A 16,880-nucleotide genomic window follows, 5' to 3' on the forward strand; every position below is an offset into this window, starting at 1 on the left:
CTGGGAGAAAATTTGTTTTTGGTAAGTACTTGATCTACTTTTTAATAATGAGTTGATGTGATAGATTGTATCTCCTGTCCCTATCACACTAATTGTACTTAAATGAGGGGAACTGAACAACGATAAACACCAGTAGGATTAAATTTCTTTCTAGGAGAATGGTTACCAGTCTTTGTTGAGCAGCGATGATCAACTCTTTATTTATGAGACAGCTGGAGTGCTGATTGTTAACAGTGAATATCCTGCCGAACGGAAACAAGCATTAATGAGAAATCTGTTGACCCCACTAATGGAGAAGTTTAAAATTCTGTTAGAAAAGTTGATGCTGGCACAAGATGAAGAAAGGCAGGCATCACTAGCAGACTGTCTCAACCATGCCGTTGGATTTGCCAGGTGAGTGTGATTGCAGTTAAGATTGTAAAGTGAGTATGCACACACAGAACACACATCAAGAACCATTTACTTGGATCTTTTAGCACTGGGTGCACACGCACACACACACAAAATAATTGGGCACACATATCCATGTTTTGAAAACTGGATTGTCCAGAAAATTATCTAAACCTTTCTTCTCTATATCCAATAAATTACAAGATTTAACTGAAGAAGGGACTAGGTCACATAACATTTTGCATTTCTGGTTTGATAACTATCCAAATCCTTGATCATCTGACTTCTTTGGTATAAGTTGATTGTATATTTAGGGGCATTAACTGAAGAGTTTATATACTAATGATATGTGGAGACATCTTGGATCAGTTTAGGTACTTAAACCAACTTGAGCCACTCAGGCACCCCTGGATCAGTCTTGGTTCTTTAAAGATGAAGTCTTGAGGTTTCTTTCTAGCTCTTGCATTGTGTCCTGAAGACCACCCCAACTGCCTTTTTTTTCCTCTTTGCCCATATATTTTATTGGCAGACAATAACGTATGAAAGCTGGAGTGGTTGCTAATGGGAAATTGCTCTATAGAATACTTCAGTGTAAAAGCTAATGTTAGGATATATAAATAACTTGAATTCTAAAGACTGTTTTCTAAATTTAAGTCAGTAGTTTGCAGATTGTCTAATATAGCCCAGTCATAGTAAGTGTATTTTTTTTTTTCTCTTTTCTGCTTGCTTTATCAGGATTTTAGTAAAACATTTAAGTAGATTTTCATTAGAAGGCTTGTATTAATGACCTGTCATTCGTTTAACCTGAGCCTATTCTGGAATGGTAGCTAGAAGCGATAGTATGCAAATAACTGTATTAGCCGAAGATGGAAGCAGTTGTGACATAGAAAATAGATAATTGGCAGGGCACCTGGGCAGTTCAGTCAGTTGAGTGTCCAGCTCTTGATTTCTGCTCAGGTCATGATCTCATGGTTTGTGAGTTCGAGCCCGCATTGGGCTCTGTGCTGACAGCATAGAGCCTACTTGGGATTCTCTCTCTTCCTCTTTGTCTGCCCTTCCCCTGCTTGCTTGCCTGCTCGCTTGCTCTCAAAATAAATGAATAAACTTAAAAAAAAAAAAAAAAGAATTGGCTTCTTAGTTCTGTCAGTTGTGTGATTTATTGTGTTTTGTTTTTTTTTTTTAAATAATATTTATTGTTGAGAGAAGCACAGCGTGAGTGGGGGAGGAGCAGAGAGAGAGGAAGACACAGAATCCAAAGCAGGGTCCAGGCTCTGAGCTGTCAGCACAGAGCCTGATGCAGGGCTCGAACCCACAAACTGCGAGATCATGCCCTGAGCTGAAGTTGACCCTCAACTGACTGAGCCACCTAGGCGCCCCAATTGTGCATTATTTTTAATTACTCCATAAAACTTCCAAAGAATAAAGCTAAAACTAGTTGCTTGATTTTGCTTATGTAGTCGAACCAGCAAAGCTTTCAGCAACAAGCAGACTGTGAAACAATGTGGCTGTTCCGAAGTTTATCTGGACTGTTTACAGACATTCTTGCCAGCACTCAGTTGCCCCTTACAAAAGGATATTCTCAGAAGTGGAGTTCGGACTTTCCTTCATCGAATGATTATTTGCCTAGAGGAAGAAGTTCTTCCATTCATCCCGTCTGCCTCAGAACACATGCTCAAAGATTGTGAAGCAAAAGACCTCCAGGAGTTCATTCCTCTTATCAACCAGATTACAGCCAAGTTTAAGGTACCACAGACCTTCAGAGCTCAGAGAATCACCTGACTTACAAATTAGACATATTTTGGCATTTGCCCCTTGGCTTACTTTTTCTTTAAGTATAAGTCACTTGAGGGCATGGACCATAGGTCTTGTTGTCAACCCCTGTCTAGCACACTGCCTGACACATAGGACATCCTTAATAAATGTTTTAGTAAAAACATTTTTTCTGCTCTTTGCAAAAGAAAACTATTAGTCTGCTCTTTTAGAAGAGCAAATAAAAATGACATTGAGTACTAACGGTCTAGGGGTAGATGAAAAGGATTGTAACTTGGGTACCCAAGCAGGAGTTTGAAATTAATTCAGTGTACTAAGGTCACTTTTATTGTACAAGGAGATTTAAGGCAAATATAAGCCACGTAATAAAATTTACTAACAGTGCTTTCTGTGTTCAAAATCTGTTCTAAGCCTTTTTTTGTACATTCATTCAATCCTAACAGCCCTAGAGATAACTGTGTTTTATATATGAGGAAATTGAGACAAAGATGTTAAGGAGTTTGCCAAAAAGCATGTAAAGCCTTGAAAGCCCAATCATATAAATTCTGCTAAAAATTTAGCAAAAGAGAATTCGTTTCTTGAGAATTTAAATTTGAATATATTCCATGGCGATACTTGATGGTGAAATACGTCTGAGTCCCTATTATTTTAACCTGAATCTTGGGCTGTAGGCAATGAGCTAGCAATTTTGAAGATTTCAATAATGCACATGTTCAATGTAGATTTTTGTTTTGACATTGGTATTTGCTAACAAAATTATGTAAATACATTAAATTCTGGATAACGACTATGTAAAACATGTTTTTTCTGTTTCATATAAATTATCTTACTCATTTCTGAAGTAGTAACAGTTTTTTTTATCTTCAGATACAGGTATCTCCTTTTTTACAGCAAATGTTCATGCCTCTGCTTCATGCAATTTTTGAAGTGTTGCTCCGACCAGCAGAAGAAAATGACCAGTCTGCTGCTTTAGAGAAGCAAATGTTGCGAAGGAGTTACTTTGCTTTCCTACAGACAGTCACAGGCAGCGGAATGAGCGAAGTCATAGCAAATCAAGGTGGGGGTGCCGATACTGTCTGCTTGAGGCCTTGTCACAGTTGCAGTTGCACGTCTGTAGGAGTAAGAGCTCATTGAAGTGAACACCAAACTTCTAAGGTGGTTGTATGTTCGCACCTGGGTTGACAGTTCATTATCATCAAGGTGAAAATCTGTTTCATGCAGAGGACCTTAAAATTAATTTGTATTCAGTTCCCTTTTTCCTAGGGCAGTATTTTTTTTTTTTTAATATTTGTAGTTTCAATTATTTTTTTAAGTTTATTTATTTTGAAAGAGACAGACAGTATGAGCGGGGGAGGGCAGAGAGAGGAGGAAGAGAGAATCCAAAGCAGGCTCCACGCTGTCAGCACAGACCCCGACACGGGGCTCAAACCCCCAAAACAGCGAGATCATGACCTGAGCTGAAACCGAGAGTCAGATGCTTAACGGACTGAGCCACCCAGGAGCCCCCTAGGGCAGTTTTCTTTAATTGGTTCTTTAGTAGTATAAATAGCATGGTGGCACCTTACCAGCATTGACCTGACAATTGAGTCTCACTGGCCAGCTTGCCATCTTGAAATTAAAAATAAATGGGACTGTATGGATCAACATAGAGAATTTTGCTATGTAAGAAATCCAGAGGTCAGGATAACAAGAGAATAATTACTTTTTAATGTTTTATGCTTAAAATTTAGCCAAGTTAATAAAAATTGAGGGATCTTACCAATTCTGTAAATGCTTTTGTCTTGTTACACTATATGAAGTGAAAGCTTCAGGTTGCTTTTCTAGGTCTTTTAAAACTTAAACTCAAGTTTTTATTTTGCTTCAGGTGCAGAAAATGTAGAACGAGTTCTGGTTACTGTTATCCAAGGAGCAGTCGAATATCCGGATCCAATTGCCCAGAAAACGTGTTTTATCATCCTCTCCAAGTTGGTAGAACTCTGGGGTAAGATGATTAAAGCAAAACAAAACACTTCATTCCACAGCTTGTTTCCTAAGACTCTTAGAGATGAAGTGGAACCCCAGCTATAACATGGACGAGAGCTGGGAGTTGATTTTCCCCTCATGATAGTTGACTTTCTTTTTATGCAAGATGAACATTTGACTTTTCTCGACAGGAGGTAAAGATGGACCAGTGGGATTTGCTGATTTTGTTTATAAGCACATTGTCCCTGCATGTTTCCTAGCACCTTTAAAACAGACCTTTGACCTGGCAGATGCACAAACAGTATTGGTAAGCACCTCGGAATCTTTGTTCACCTTGTGTACATCTCATGTATTCTAATTCACAGTTTACTTAATGCCAGATTGACTATATTAGTCTCATTGGCCCACCCCCACCTTTTTTTAAATTTCAAATTAGGATTCACTTTTAAAAGGTTGATCTCTTCTGGATCTTTTGTGGGTTCTTACTGAATCCTGATACTGAAGTTTAGAATATAAAATCCAGCTCCTTCAACTTTAACAGTCCTTTCTCAAGGACTGTGAAAGGATACATTATATAAACATTCTTTAAAGCTTGGTTAAGTTATACTTTTCCACTGCTTTCATTCTAAACCTTGCTCTTAATGGTATTTTCCTAACCATTAAAAGTAACTTTCTGTTGCTCAAGTAATAGTTTCTCTAGCTCTTACTTTCAAAATACTTAATTTCAAGCAGTGCCCTTTAACCATTTCCCCAAAACCTAGTAAAAGCTAGTTTTTGTCATTTGATTTACTGCATTAAGACAGCATTTTTGTATTTTTCCCCTTTTTCTTTCCAACCCACTTACTCCACATGCTGGTCACTTTCCTTCCTCTGTCTCTTGTTCGGAAGTAATTGTTAATGAGCAGTGGCCAGGGAAATAAAAAGACAAGTGGGATCACTAACCAAAAATTGACTGTATTAAAATTCTCAACCTTGTTGTTCATAGGCTTTGTCTGAATGTGCGGTGACATTGAAAACAATTCATCTCAAACGGGTAAGCTTTGTACTCCACGCCCCTTCGTTTTAATCTTACACATAGATTTGTTAACATTTTGGTTTTTTTTTTTTTAGAAAAGCACAAGCGGGAGAGGGGCAGGGGAGAGAGAGAGAATCTCAAGCAGGCCCCACGCTTAGTGCTGAGCCCAACATAGGACTTGATTACACAACGCTGGCATCATGACCTGAGCCTAAATCAAGAGTTGGACACGAGCCCCCCAGGCACTCTGCCAAGCACTATTCAAAAGCTTTATATTTCTTAACTCATCCAGTCTTCACAATAACTTCCATTTTTCATATGGGAAAACTGAGGCTCAGAGAGGTTAAGTAACCTCAAGTTACTAGAAATTTGCCAGAGTCGGACTTCAAACCAAAGCAGTCTGACTCCAGACTCTCTGTTCTTAATCACAATGCCATATTGTGTTTGAAGTATACATGTGTTGTTCTAATTCATTTTTATGCATTATTTTAATATCAAGGAAGAAAATAATTGAGTTCTAATTATCTTAATTTTTAGGGCCCAGAATGTGTTCAGTATCTTCAACAAGAATACCTGCCTTCCTTGCAAGTAGCTCCAGAGATAATTCAGGTAAGAGTTGTCCCAGCAGATTCCTTTTAATTTAATTAAAGAAATATGACTGTGTAGTTCAATTTATATTTGGATTCAAGAAAGTCAAGCTGCATTCAACTTGATGTTTTACTGTATACAGGATAGTAAGAGTTGAAACTTCGGGGGTATGTGAAACTGAATGGGAAAAAATTGTATTTTTATTTTCACTAAACTTTAACCAGAAATTTAATTTCCTACCATGGTGTAGGTGACAAATCATAATACCATTCCCATTGCCTGTGACTTTGTCCCTGGTAGAAATCACAGATGTTTTCGTTTCACATTAGTTGTTCCAGGAATCTCAAAATACTGTGTACGCTCCAAGATTTTGAAATTTTAAGTTAACACTCCTAGACCTTGTTGTCTCAGTCAGCATCTCTTACTGTTCCACCACATATCAAAAATATTTTTGAGGGGCGCCTGGGTGGCGCAGTCGGTTAAGCGTCCGACTTCAGCCAGGTCACGATCTCGCGGTCCGGGAGTTCGAGCCCCGCGTCGGGCTCTGGGCTGATGGCTCAGAGCCTGGAGCCTGTTTCCGATTCTGTGTCTCCCTCTCTCTCTGCCCCTCCCCGTTCATGCTCTGTCTCTCTCTGTCCCAAAAATAAATAAAAAACGTTGAAAAAAAAATATTTTTGATAACCAAAAGTCATTATAATTAGTTTCCTTTCTAATCCCATGTGTTATAAATGTATATATTTTTAAAATTTTTTTAATGTTTATTTATTTTTGAGAGAGGGAAAGAGAGGCAGAACGTGAGCAGTGGAGGGGCAGAGAGAGGGAGACACAGAATCTGAAGCAGACTGCAGGCTCTGAGCTGTCAGCACAGAGCCCGATGCGGAGTTTGAACTCACAGACCGTGAGATCATGACCTGAGCTGAAGTCAGACGCTTAACCAACTGAGACACCCAGTATTTTAAAAAAACATTCTAGGGGTGCCTGGATGGCTCAGTCGGCTAAGTGTCCGACTCTTGATTTTAACCCAGGTCATGATCTCCTGGTTCCTGGGTTCGAGCCCCACATCGGGCTCCATGCTGACTGTGGAGCCTGCTTGAGATTCTCTCTCTCTGCCCCTCACCCCCGCTCAAAATGAATTAAAAACAAAAACACAATGCTTTAAAAAAGAAAAAAAAACTGGGGCGCCTGGGTGGCGCAGTCGGTTAAGCGTCCAACTTCAGCCAGGTCACGATCTCGCAGTCCGTGAGTTCGAGCCCCGCGTCGGGCTCTGGGCTGATGGCTCAGAGCCTGGAGCCTGTTTCCGATTCTGTGTCTCCCTCTCTCTCTGCCCCTCCCCTGTTCATGCTCTGTCTCTCTCTGTCCCAAAAATAAATAAACGTTGAAAAAAAAAATTTTTAAAAAAAAAAAAAGAAAAAAAAACTAAAAGTCCAGTGGGCTCCCCAGACTGCCAAAGGGCACCCTAGCACACAAACCTGTTCTGAAGATTTGTGCTGGGTGGTTCATTTTACATGTGCCAAGCTTATCAATGCTTAATTTTTAAAATCTGAAACTGTATTTTGAAGTAAGCATCTGGAATGCAGTCTTACATTTTTATATATTACAAAGTAATTTTTATAATGGTATTCAGTTATTTTCTTGGCATGTAGTTACCCCAACTTACCTAGTAGCACATAGATCTAATTGAGGTATCAGAGTTTTGATTACAACTAGAGTTAGACTCTCTTGAAGGGATTCTAAGAATTGTTCCTTCAGCAACAGTGTTTTTTAAAAGTTTTAGGGGCGCTTGGGTGGCTCAGTTGGTTGAGTGTCCGACTTCGGCTCAGGTCCGATCTCGAGGTCCGTGAGTTCGAGCCCCGCATCGGGCTCTGTGCAGACAGCTCAGAGCCTGGAGCCTGCTTCGGAATCTGTGTCTCCCTCTCTCTCTGACCCTCCCCCATTCATTATCTGTCTCTCTCTGTCTCAAAAATAAATAAACGTTTAAAAAAAGTTTTTTTTTAAGTTTTTATCATGCTATTTTATGAAAGGCATTGAAAAAATTGAATGAAAAATAGGATAGATCTCACATAAGAGTAATCATTAATGAATTTATGGTCTCATTTCATAACATGCTATCTTTAACTTTAGAGGTATTAATGAATTTTCTTAGCTATAACTTGTTATATAAGTATAAGGTAATGTTTTAATGAAAGCAGTGACCTTGCACATCAAAAATAGAAATATACCAGGTTAAGTAAAGGAAAACTATATTTCTGTCTAATAATTTGATCATAGAAGATAAACCTCCCCAGTTTTCCTTTTTTTTCATATGTCTCATGACAACACTTTTTCAGAATTCTGTTAGAGCGCCTTAACTCTTTTTCTTTTGGTCTAGCTCTGCTCAGTTACTGCTCTTACTGGGTGAGAACAGACCCAGCAATGCAGTTTTTGTCCCACTCTCCCTTCTCAGGCGTGAGTCAATCTTGTGGGAGAACCATGTTCTCAAAAGTGAAAGCAGTCTCTGAAAAGTATCACATTTGAAACGCCATAGAACCTTTTTTGCTGAGGACCTGTTGAGTTATCCGACTACTGTAGATTTGAAGCACCTTATGACAGATGACTAGATGAGTAAAATGTGGCATTTACATACAATTGAATACTATTCAGTCGTAAAGGAAGGAAATCCTGTCACATGCTACAATCTTGAGGGAGCCTTGAGAACATTCTGCTAAACGAAATAAGCCAGTCACAAAAAGATAAATACTGCACAATTTCACTTACATGAAGTACCTAAAGTAGTCCAACTCCCAGAAACAGAAAGTAGAATGGTGGTGGCCAGGGGCTTGGTAGGGAAAGAAAGGGGGAGTTGATGTCCAGTGAGTATAGAATTTCAATTCTGCAAGATGAAAAGTTCCAGAGATCTGCTGCACAACAGTGTGCAGAGGGTTAATGCTAATGTATAGCATTATGGTGGTTAAGATGCTCAGTTATATGGATTTTTTTAATCACAGTTTAAAAAAGAAAACTGTGGATTTGATTTACAGTGAATTTAATACAACTACATTCATTCTCTGTCTCTCTCCCCTCCCATCTGGGCCCCCCAGGAGTTTTGTCAAGCGCTTCAGCAGCCTGATGCTAAAGTTTTTAAAAATTACTTAAAGGTAGGTATTTGGAAAACTTACACATATTCATATCATAAGGTAATATTTTAGAGCTGAGAGAATATATATTACAGGATACTGTGTCATACCGTAGTCTTACCAGTTATTACTTGTTTGGGGATTTCTTTGTTCTGAAACCGACTTCCAAGAATTTGCGGTTTTGGATGTTAATACATCAGAGTTTTCTATAAAGTCCCTTTCAACTAAGCTCTTAGAAAAGATCATAAAAAGTGAGGTAAGCACACTGTGTATATGCTTGAACGCACTATGAAAATGCCAGTTTCCTTTTATAGTGTGTGATGTAATTAGATAGGAGCTACAGGATTGGAACAAGTCATGTTTAAGAACATGTGCCCCCAGGGTGCCTGGGTGGCCCAGTTGGTTAGTGTCCAACTCCTGACTTCAGTTCAGGTCATGATCTCACATTTCATGAGTTCGAATCCAGCATTGGGCTCTGTGCTGATAGCATGGAGCCTGCTTGGGATGCGCACGCTCTGTCTCTCTCTCTCTCGTTCTCTCGTTCTCTCTCTCTCTCTCAAAATAAATATATTATAAAAAAAAAAAAGAACGTGTGACCCTATTGAAATGAAAGAAAGGAACTAAAAATATAAAAACAGAAGTAAGAATTACTTGGTGTATCTTATTTTGAAACTTCTGAGTTGTAGAACAAACAGAACAAACTCTCTGATTTGGCAGTCAAGGCTCTTTTTACATTCATAAAATGAGTGAATTTTTTAAAAAACGCGCCAAGTTGGCAAGAAGTACCAAATGCTTATTTGGCATTCATATTGACAATTTAAATTTGTAAGGCAGAACTGTCTTGCTGTCACCCAGGTAGTCATTCAGTACTGCATCATGACTTTTCACGTAACAGGTACTGTGCTAACTGCTGCAGATATCTGTACGAGTGACTTCTCTTGCCTATAAAGAGCTTGTGCTCTGGAAATAAAATTCCAGTGTGACAGGATGAAGACGTGTTCTTTATTTTTATTACCTTCATTCAGAAAATTGGAGGGCAGAACATGCTAAATATGTTAGTAGCAAGTGACTTAGGACTAAAACAAATTGTAACTGGCTATTAAAGGTATCCGTAAGCAGATGCAGGTACAGTGTGGCAGGCTTGTGCTCCAAAAATACTAATTCATGCAGCATTTATACAAAGTCTGCTCCCAAGCCCAACATCTCTTCAGTGCTAGCATTATCTCTGGGAGAGCACTATCCTTGTTGGGAAAAGTGGATTCCTTCTTGTGTGCCTACTCTCTTTAGGTGTGATTGATCCTTATATCTTATAGATTCTCTCTTCCTCACTCTCACTTTGTCTCCCCTGCTGCTACTCCAGTATGTGTTTGTTACCTCACACTGATCTCCCTTCCCTTGTAGCCAAGCCTATTTGAAACACTGAATAGGGGCGCCTGGGTGGCTTGGTCGGTTAAGCGTCCGACTTCAGCCAGGTCACGATCTCACGGTCCATGAGTTCGAGCCCCACGTCGGGCTCTGGGCTGATGGCTCGGAGCCTGGAGCCTGTTTCCGATTCTGTGTCTCCCTCTCTCTCTGCCCCTCCCCCGTTCATGCTCTGTCTCTCTCTGTCCCAAAAATAAATAAACGTTGAAAAAAAAAAAAAGAAACACTGAATAGTCCTCTGAAATCCATTCCCCTCATTCTTCATAAACCATATAGTTGTCTACAAAACACGTTCGTGTTTCTTAGTTTGACATTCAGGCCTTTTGTTTTTTTATTTTGTTTTCTTATATTCTGACCTCAGACTGTCTTTCTAGTTTCTCTTGCAGGAGTGGTCTTTGCTGTTCTTCAACAGTTCTGCCTTATTAGCAACCCTCCTCATTTATGAATTCTACCCATTTTTTTAGGCTTACCTCAAGCATGGCCTCTTTGTAAGGCTCTGTTTTGCTCATATGCCAATCCTTCTCTTCACTTAGTCAATAGATTTGTTCAATGAATGCCCAATCTGGTAGGTGCTAAGGATGCAGTGATGACTACAGTCCTTATCCTTAGTGAGTTTGCTGCCTATTTAGTCTGTCTAGTGCTCACTTAGCATGTACCTGACTGTGGAATATGGAAGGTAGTATGTACTATTGGGCCGGTCCCCAAAGCAGCCTCTAGCCTATTCATTCATTGTCTCCAATGGTGAATTGCAAGTATTGTTTTATAATCCAGTGAATAATAAATTCCTTAAGGGATAACAGCTGTTATCTTTAGCTCTGATGTGTTTATTTCTTCCTAAGAATTTAATTTCCCAGCGTTGCCTTTGACAGTGTGCCAGTCAGCAAACGGTGTCTGAGCATGTTTTCTTCTGCACACTTGATTCTCCTAGCCTTAGAGTTCATACCATAGTTTCACTAATTTCCCGGCCAACATCAACATAAGTTACCACTAGATTTGGTCAAATTGTCCAGAAAAAAAGTTCTTGTACCATGTGTGGATTTATGAAGCATGTAAAATGTTCTGAGTATTGACTGTATTTCGTAAAAGAGTGACTAGCCTTACTGACTTGGAGCCATTCTTCACGTGATACCTTCTGACACCAGTGCTAATTGTACTGATATTTTATTTCCAGGTATTCTTCCAGAGAGCAAAGCCCTAAGGACTGGATCTCCCTGTGCCTACTTTATGATCAAGAATTCCAGTTAATAATTTATAAAGAAGCAGTTTTTGTGTGCCATTCACACTGGTCTTTTTAACATTGCTTTAAGCTTATTGCAGTATATGTATTGGAACTTTTCCTGTAAAATGGGTGTAATTTTCTCTGAATACAGGTATGTGACAACAAGAGAAGTTGCTTGCATGCCAGTTCAAATTGTTCTATACAAAAATGCTGTTAAAAGATACAGCACGGTTATCTTAGTACCCCCCCCTTTTTTTTTTTACTGGAAATGTTAAATCCTTTATAAAGACCACATAGCAGGAAAACAGTGTGCTTTTTTTCAATTGCTAAATATGTTTGAACATGTTAATTTCCTTTTATGTGTGCAGACTCCCAAATATGGGGAGAATACAACAAATCAAAACTAATTTTCTGTAGATAGCCATTACATTTCTTTAAACTGTTTCGATGCCAATGTGTGTTCTACAAAAGAGAATGGTTTCATAAATTAACTGATTTAAGAGTAGGTGTCAGTGTTACACACTTTTTATAAAAAAAAATAAATTTTACGTAGTGAAATCTACCATGTCTTTTTTGGAATTATTATAAATAGTCTTATTTTCTTATCTCTCCCTGATTTCCCATTTAAAGATTGCACATTTAGGCTTATGGATGATTTATTTATGCTCTCAAAACGTTATATGCAACATAGTTCTGTTGGACTCTTTTTGTTTGTTTTTATATTCCTTATTTTGAGAGAGGGAAAACGAGTTTAGGAGGGGCAGAGAGAGAAGGAGAGAGAGAATCCCAAGCAGGCCCTTCATGGTCAACATGGGAGTCCATTGTGGGGCTTGAACTCACAAACCCTGAGCTGAAATCAAGAGTTGGTTACTTAACCGACGGAGCCACCCAGGTGCCTCTGTTAGACTTTTTTTTAAGATGCTAGAAAAAGCATGTTTCAATCTGTCGATAGAATTTAAAATCCAATTTCCCCCTCCTTTATTGGATTTACTTAGGACACTATACCTATGTGTCAATGAGGCTTACGAGTAGCTGCCCATTTAGTTACTAAAAGTACTTACCGCTGTTTTTATTCATGGCTATGCAAGAAAGCAAGAGGAAAAGTATCAGTAGTAAGTAGTATTGGAAAACTAAGAAAGGAGGGACAAACTGAACAGGAGAATTAAATTGCTGCAGTCATATAAGTTTAAATTCTAAAAGCCTAAGGAAGATTTTAGGGGATTGTTGGTTTGGTTTTTCTTTTCAAACTTTGGCCCATGTGGTTCCCCTATGGGTTTCACGATGGGCTTCAGTGTGGTCTATAAACTCCCTTAAACTATTCTGAATGATATACGTAAATCTTTTTCTAGGGTTAATTCCATAAGTGATTTTAAACATTTTCCTTCATCATAGGACGAAGGTACTAAAGTAAATTAACAGTTGTCAGAATAGATCAGTGAAATGTATATTTCAATAAAAATACCTTCAAAAGTAGATAAGTGAGGGGCACCTGGCTGGCTCAGTCATATAGAGCATATGACTCTTGATCTCATGGTCATGAGTTCAAACCCCATGTTGGGCATAGAGATTACTTAAAAAAAAAAAAAATACATAAAAGTTAAAAAGTGAAAGCTTGAGTGTTTCATTGACAAGTTTTCCTATACGGTGGGAAAGACCATTGGCATCTGTTATCAGAGCACTAATTTTTCAAAGTACTAACAAGTCACAGTGTAGTGGTTAAGAGTTAAGACAGGTTCCAGATCCAGAGTAAGTAGGTTCAGGTGACAGTTCTGCCAGTCACTGGTTTTTAGAAGTTTAAGCAAGTTAAATTTCTCCCTACCCCAGTTTTTGCATCTGTGAAAGTGTGAAATGAGCTTATGGTACCTGCTCATGAAGGCTTCATGCTAGCTATGGCCACTGTACTCTTAGTTCCGTATATGTGAAGGTGACACCTCTTTTTCCCCTGTGTCTTTAAAGCCCTTCAAAAGATTCACGTGTGTTCAGAGCCAAGCAAAATCAAGACATGGAAATTAAGAGTCTGCAACAGAAGTTAAACTTCATGTTCTATAATCATGTATAATAATTCCCACTTTTTTCCCTGAAGTTATCCAGAGCACTTTATGTAGGGAGTACCATAGCAATTAGGCACCTCTGCTTCATCACAAATTACCTTATTTGTAGTTTCCAAAAACAAGCACCCAAATAATTGTCACAAGAGTGAATCTCACCTCTTAACAGATGGGGTCATTGAGCCAAAAGACAGATTTGTGTGACTTGACTACAGAACCACAAGGATTTTAAGACACCTGGTCTAGTTCTGTGCGTAACAGTTTATTTAAAGTCTTAAATTTAGTTAACCATAAGCTGGCTCACTTAATACTATTGTATATCAATATGTATCACTTATGTGGTAAATATGTGAATCAAGGCCTTTGGCTCAGCTAATCACATTTTCTCCCATAAAACTTTTGAGCTGTGGGTTTTACTGTTGTAAGGAACCTGAACAGGTCCCCTTCTTGTCATTAGATACAAGAGAACTGAAATTGGTTGCAATTGTAAGCAGTAAACATTTGTTGGAATGGTTCCATGACTTAAGCATTGTTTAAAAGTCTAATAAAGTGATTTCCTTTGTAATAACGCATTACTGTGGGCTTTTGTTATCTCCATTGTGCAAAGGACACAACTGACTTGGAAGAACATGCTTAGAGTCAGCATTTGGTGGGGAGCGTTGAGACTGCGACCCCAGATCTGTTCCATTCAAAAGACCCTGCTCTTAACCACTCTGCCTTGGTTTCCTATTTCATTCCCGGTTGCCGTAGTTCTCATCCGGGAAGAATCCTTTTTCTTCCCCTCTCTCAGAAGTTCAGCCCTGGATCATCAGGAGTCTCTGTGGCCTCTCCATCAGTTGAGAAAGGCTGCGATGCAGTCAGCTGGCAGAGGGGATCACTCTTTAGGGAACAGCTGCTTCAGATCTTGGAGGCACGAATATTCAGGACCCGATTTTAACCGAGTTCTCCAATACTGCCAATTTCCAAAATATATCGCCATTTTCCAAAATACCGCTTAAAGAGAGAATGAAGACATTGCGGACTCCCTCACCCCACAACGCCAAATATATAAGAAGTGAGCTCATTTACACTAAGAATTACGTCCGGATTATTCTGAGGCGATCACGGGGCTCCACGGCGGCCTACGGTCTTTAAAGCGGCTCCCGATCGATCCCTCCAGACGATGAGATTCCCCAGTGACAGCCTCTCTCGTGTCCAGCAGTCTGCACACCTGTGACTCTTTGAGTGTTTGCGATCAGGAGTTCGCTGTTTGTCCTCCCTACTACCACCGCACGCCGCACTCTGCCGTTGGCTCTCGAGAACTGGGCGGGATTTGCAGTTGTGGGAATCTGAAACTGCTCACTGCGCAGGCCCCCACCCCCCCCACCCCCGGCTTCACCCGGAGCGCAAGGGGGGACAGGCAGAGGGTGTGGACCGGCTCGGGCTCCAGACAGCCACCGGCCTCCCCACCCCTCGCTAGAAAGGCTCGGGAAGCCAGCCGCCGCACCACACACACAGCACAGCACCAGCGTCAGGCTGCCGAGGCCGGGGCCGGTCCTGCGGGCGTGCGCACGCGCACCGGCGCGCGCCGGCCGTCGGTCACGTGGCCCGCGGCCAGGGCTCGCGAAGCCGGAAGTGTCCCGAGGCGCAAGGAGGCCGCGGGAGCCCGCTGGCGGTGGCGCGACGGAGACCGGGCGCGGTAAGTGGGGCGGCGCGGGCGGAGGGCCCGAGCCGCGCGGGGCACGGGCAGCGAGGTGGGCACGGGCTCGCGCCGAGCGCTTCCGCCCCCTGTGGGCAGCGGGGATGCTGAGTCAGAGCGGGGGCGGGGCGGGCGACCCGACAAGCCCTGCACGACCCGAGGCCGAGCCCTCCCCGGACCTCGACTGGGTGGACGCCCCCCCCCCCCCCCCGCCCCGGGTGTCTGGGGCGTCCGAAAGCCGGTGGAATGGTCGCGCGGGCCCGGTCCCTTCCATCTCTACTCCTCGCCCCCTGGCCGGCCCTCTGACCGGGGCCCTCCCGGGTCAGCGTATAGCGACGTTGGGCAGGAAGAAAGAGGCCGTGCCCGTTACCGGGTCTGGGCCCTGGCCGCGCTGCAGAGACGGATTCCTCTTTTCCTGGGAGCTGGACCGCTTCTACCCCTCTTTATGAGCGTTGACACGATCGTCACTGTTTGAATGGATTGATTTTTCAGATGATTCAAAAGAGACGTTTCGTTTGGGTTTTAGTGATGATGACGGCGGGGATTGACTAACCGGAAGCTGGAAGCAGACGTTTATTAATATAGACACCTATAATGTAAATTCCCAAACATTCCCTTTGGGAAATGCCTTACGGGGTTGTTTTCCAGTCCGTTTCCCAGGTGTTTTTCAGTAGGTGGCCTCAAAACAAGGTCTACCCGTTAACTGTCCAGTACGTAACCAAAAACCGAGTGTTGTTGGTTTTTTGTTTTTGTTTTTTTTTTCCCACTCTAGAACGCTGAATTATTTAACATAGTGGTTGAGTTTGAAAATCCTTGAACTTTGTCCGCATGCCTGTCACCAAACCTGTTCTCATCTATGGACGAATAATAACTTTCGTTTTTGGACGGTGTAAGGAAGTAGGCTTAAGGCAGAGTCACTAGTAACATACTTGTTGAGTGCTTGCCTGTAGTGTATCAAGATTTTTAAAGCATACACCTTGTGGATGTGCTGAGTCATGTTTTAGCATGCTGTTATTGTGGGTTTATTGGAAAGTAGTCACCAAACTCATTTCCCCCTGATGATTGTGAAGCTAGTCTGCTATCTTCATGTAGAGAAGCAGATATCTGAGCTGATCAATGTGTTTATATTTATTCACTAGGTACATATAGGTACCTAACGACACTGTTTTCCTTACAGTTATCTCAGCACAGTTACAGCAATTAGGGAAGGGTTTTCATTATTGACAAGTATTTGTAAATATTGAAAAGATAGTTGAGGAGTTTATTGTTATTACCTCAGCTGACAAAGGTGTATCCCTTACTGGTAAAAAACGAATCTTATTTTTATTGCTTATTTGCAATGAAGTGCTGTATATAACATTCCTTATCTAAATTAGATGGGTGGTAAAATTATATATCTTAGTATATCAAAGATTGTTGAAAATTGGCCATTCTTTACGTTCCTAATCTTTCTTGGAATATTGGCAGTCATTAGTTCATCACCGAATTCTAATGGAGTTCAGAGGGGTATTAAGATCCCTTTTGATCTGATATTACAGCACATTTAAGGTGGCATGGTGAGACTAGGGTTTATGCTACTTAGCATACCTGATTTTTATTCCAATGGGGAGCTCAAATATTTTAATATCCTTATAGTTATATAGCTTTCCAGTATTAAAGGACAAGGCTAGGGGTG

The 16,880-nt window shown here is 40.8% G+C and overlaps 2 protein-coding genes across 3 annotated transcripts in view; both read left to right on the forward strand.

Annotated features, from left to right (window-relative positions):
- Positions 1-12,041, forward strand: part of XPOT (exportin for tRNA) — a 38,192-nt gene extending 26,151 nt beyond the window's left edge. The window contains exons 17-25 of the mRNA XM_047865193.1: positions 155-393; positions 1,848-2,133; positions 3,028-3,217; positions 4,025-4,141; positions 4,314-4,429; positions 5,108-5,155; positions 5,675-5,746; positions 8,803-8,859; positions 11,432-12,041. Coding sequence (XP_047721149.1) covers positions 155-393; positions 1,848-2,133; positions 3,028-3,217; positions 4,025-4,141; positions 4,314-4,429; positions 5,108-5,155; positions 5,675-5,746; positions 8,803-8,859; positions 11,432-11,458 — 1,152 coding nt within the window. The 3' untranslated portion in view covers positions 11,459-12,041. The remainder of the gene's footprint in view (positions 1-154; positions 394-1,847; positions 2,134-3,027; positions 3,218-4,024; positions 4,142-4,313; positions 4,430-5,107; positions 5,156-5,674; positions 5,747-8,802; positions 8,860-11,431) is intronic.
- A 2,780-nt stretch (positions 12,042-14,821) lies between these two features.
- The window catches only part of TBK1 (TANK binding kinase 1), a 51,989-nt gene continuing 49,930 nt past the window's right edge, over positions 14,822-16,880 (forward strand). Inside the window, exon 1 of one of the 2 annotated variants that reach the window (XM_047865194.1) lies at positions 14,822-15,205. The gene's annotated coding sequence lies outside the window, so the exon portion shown is untranslated. The remainder of the gene's footprint in view (positions 15,206-16,880) is intronic. The other variant, XM_047865195.1, reaches the window with a different exon arrangement.

This window comes from Prionailurus viverrinus, chromosome B4, assembly GCF_022837055.1.
Source record: "Prionailurus viverrinus isolate Anna chromosome B4, UM_Priviv_1.0, whole genome shotgun sequence".
Lineage (NCBI taxonomy): Eukaryota > Metazoa > Chordata > Mammalia > Carnivora > Felidae > Prionailurus > Prionailurus viverrinus.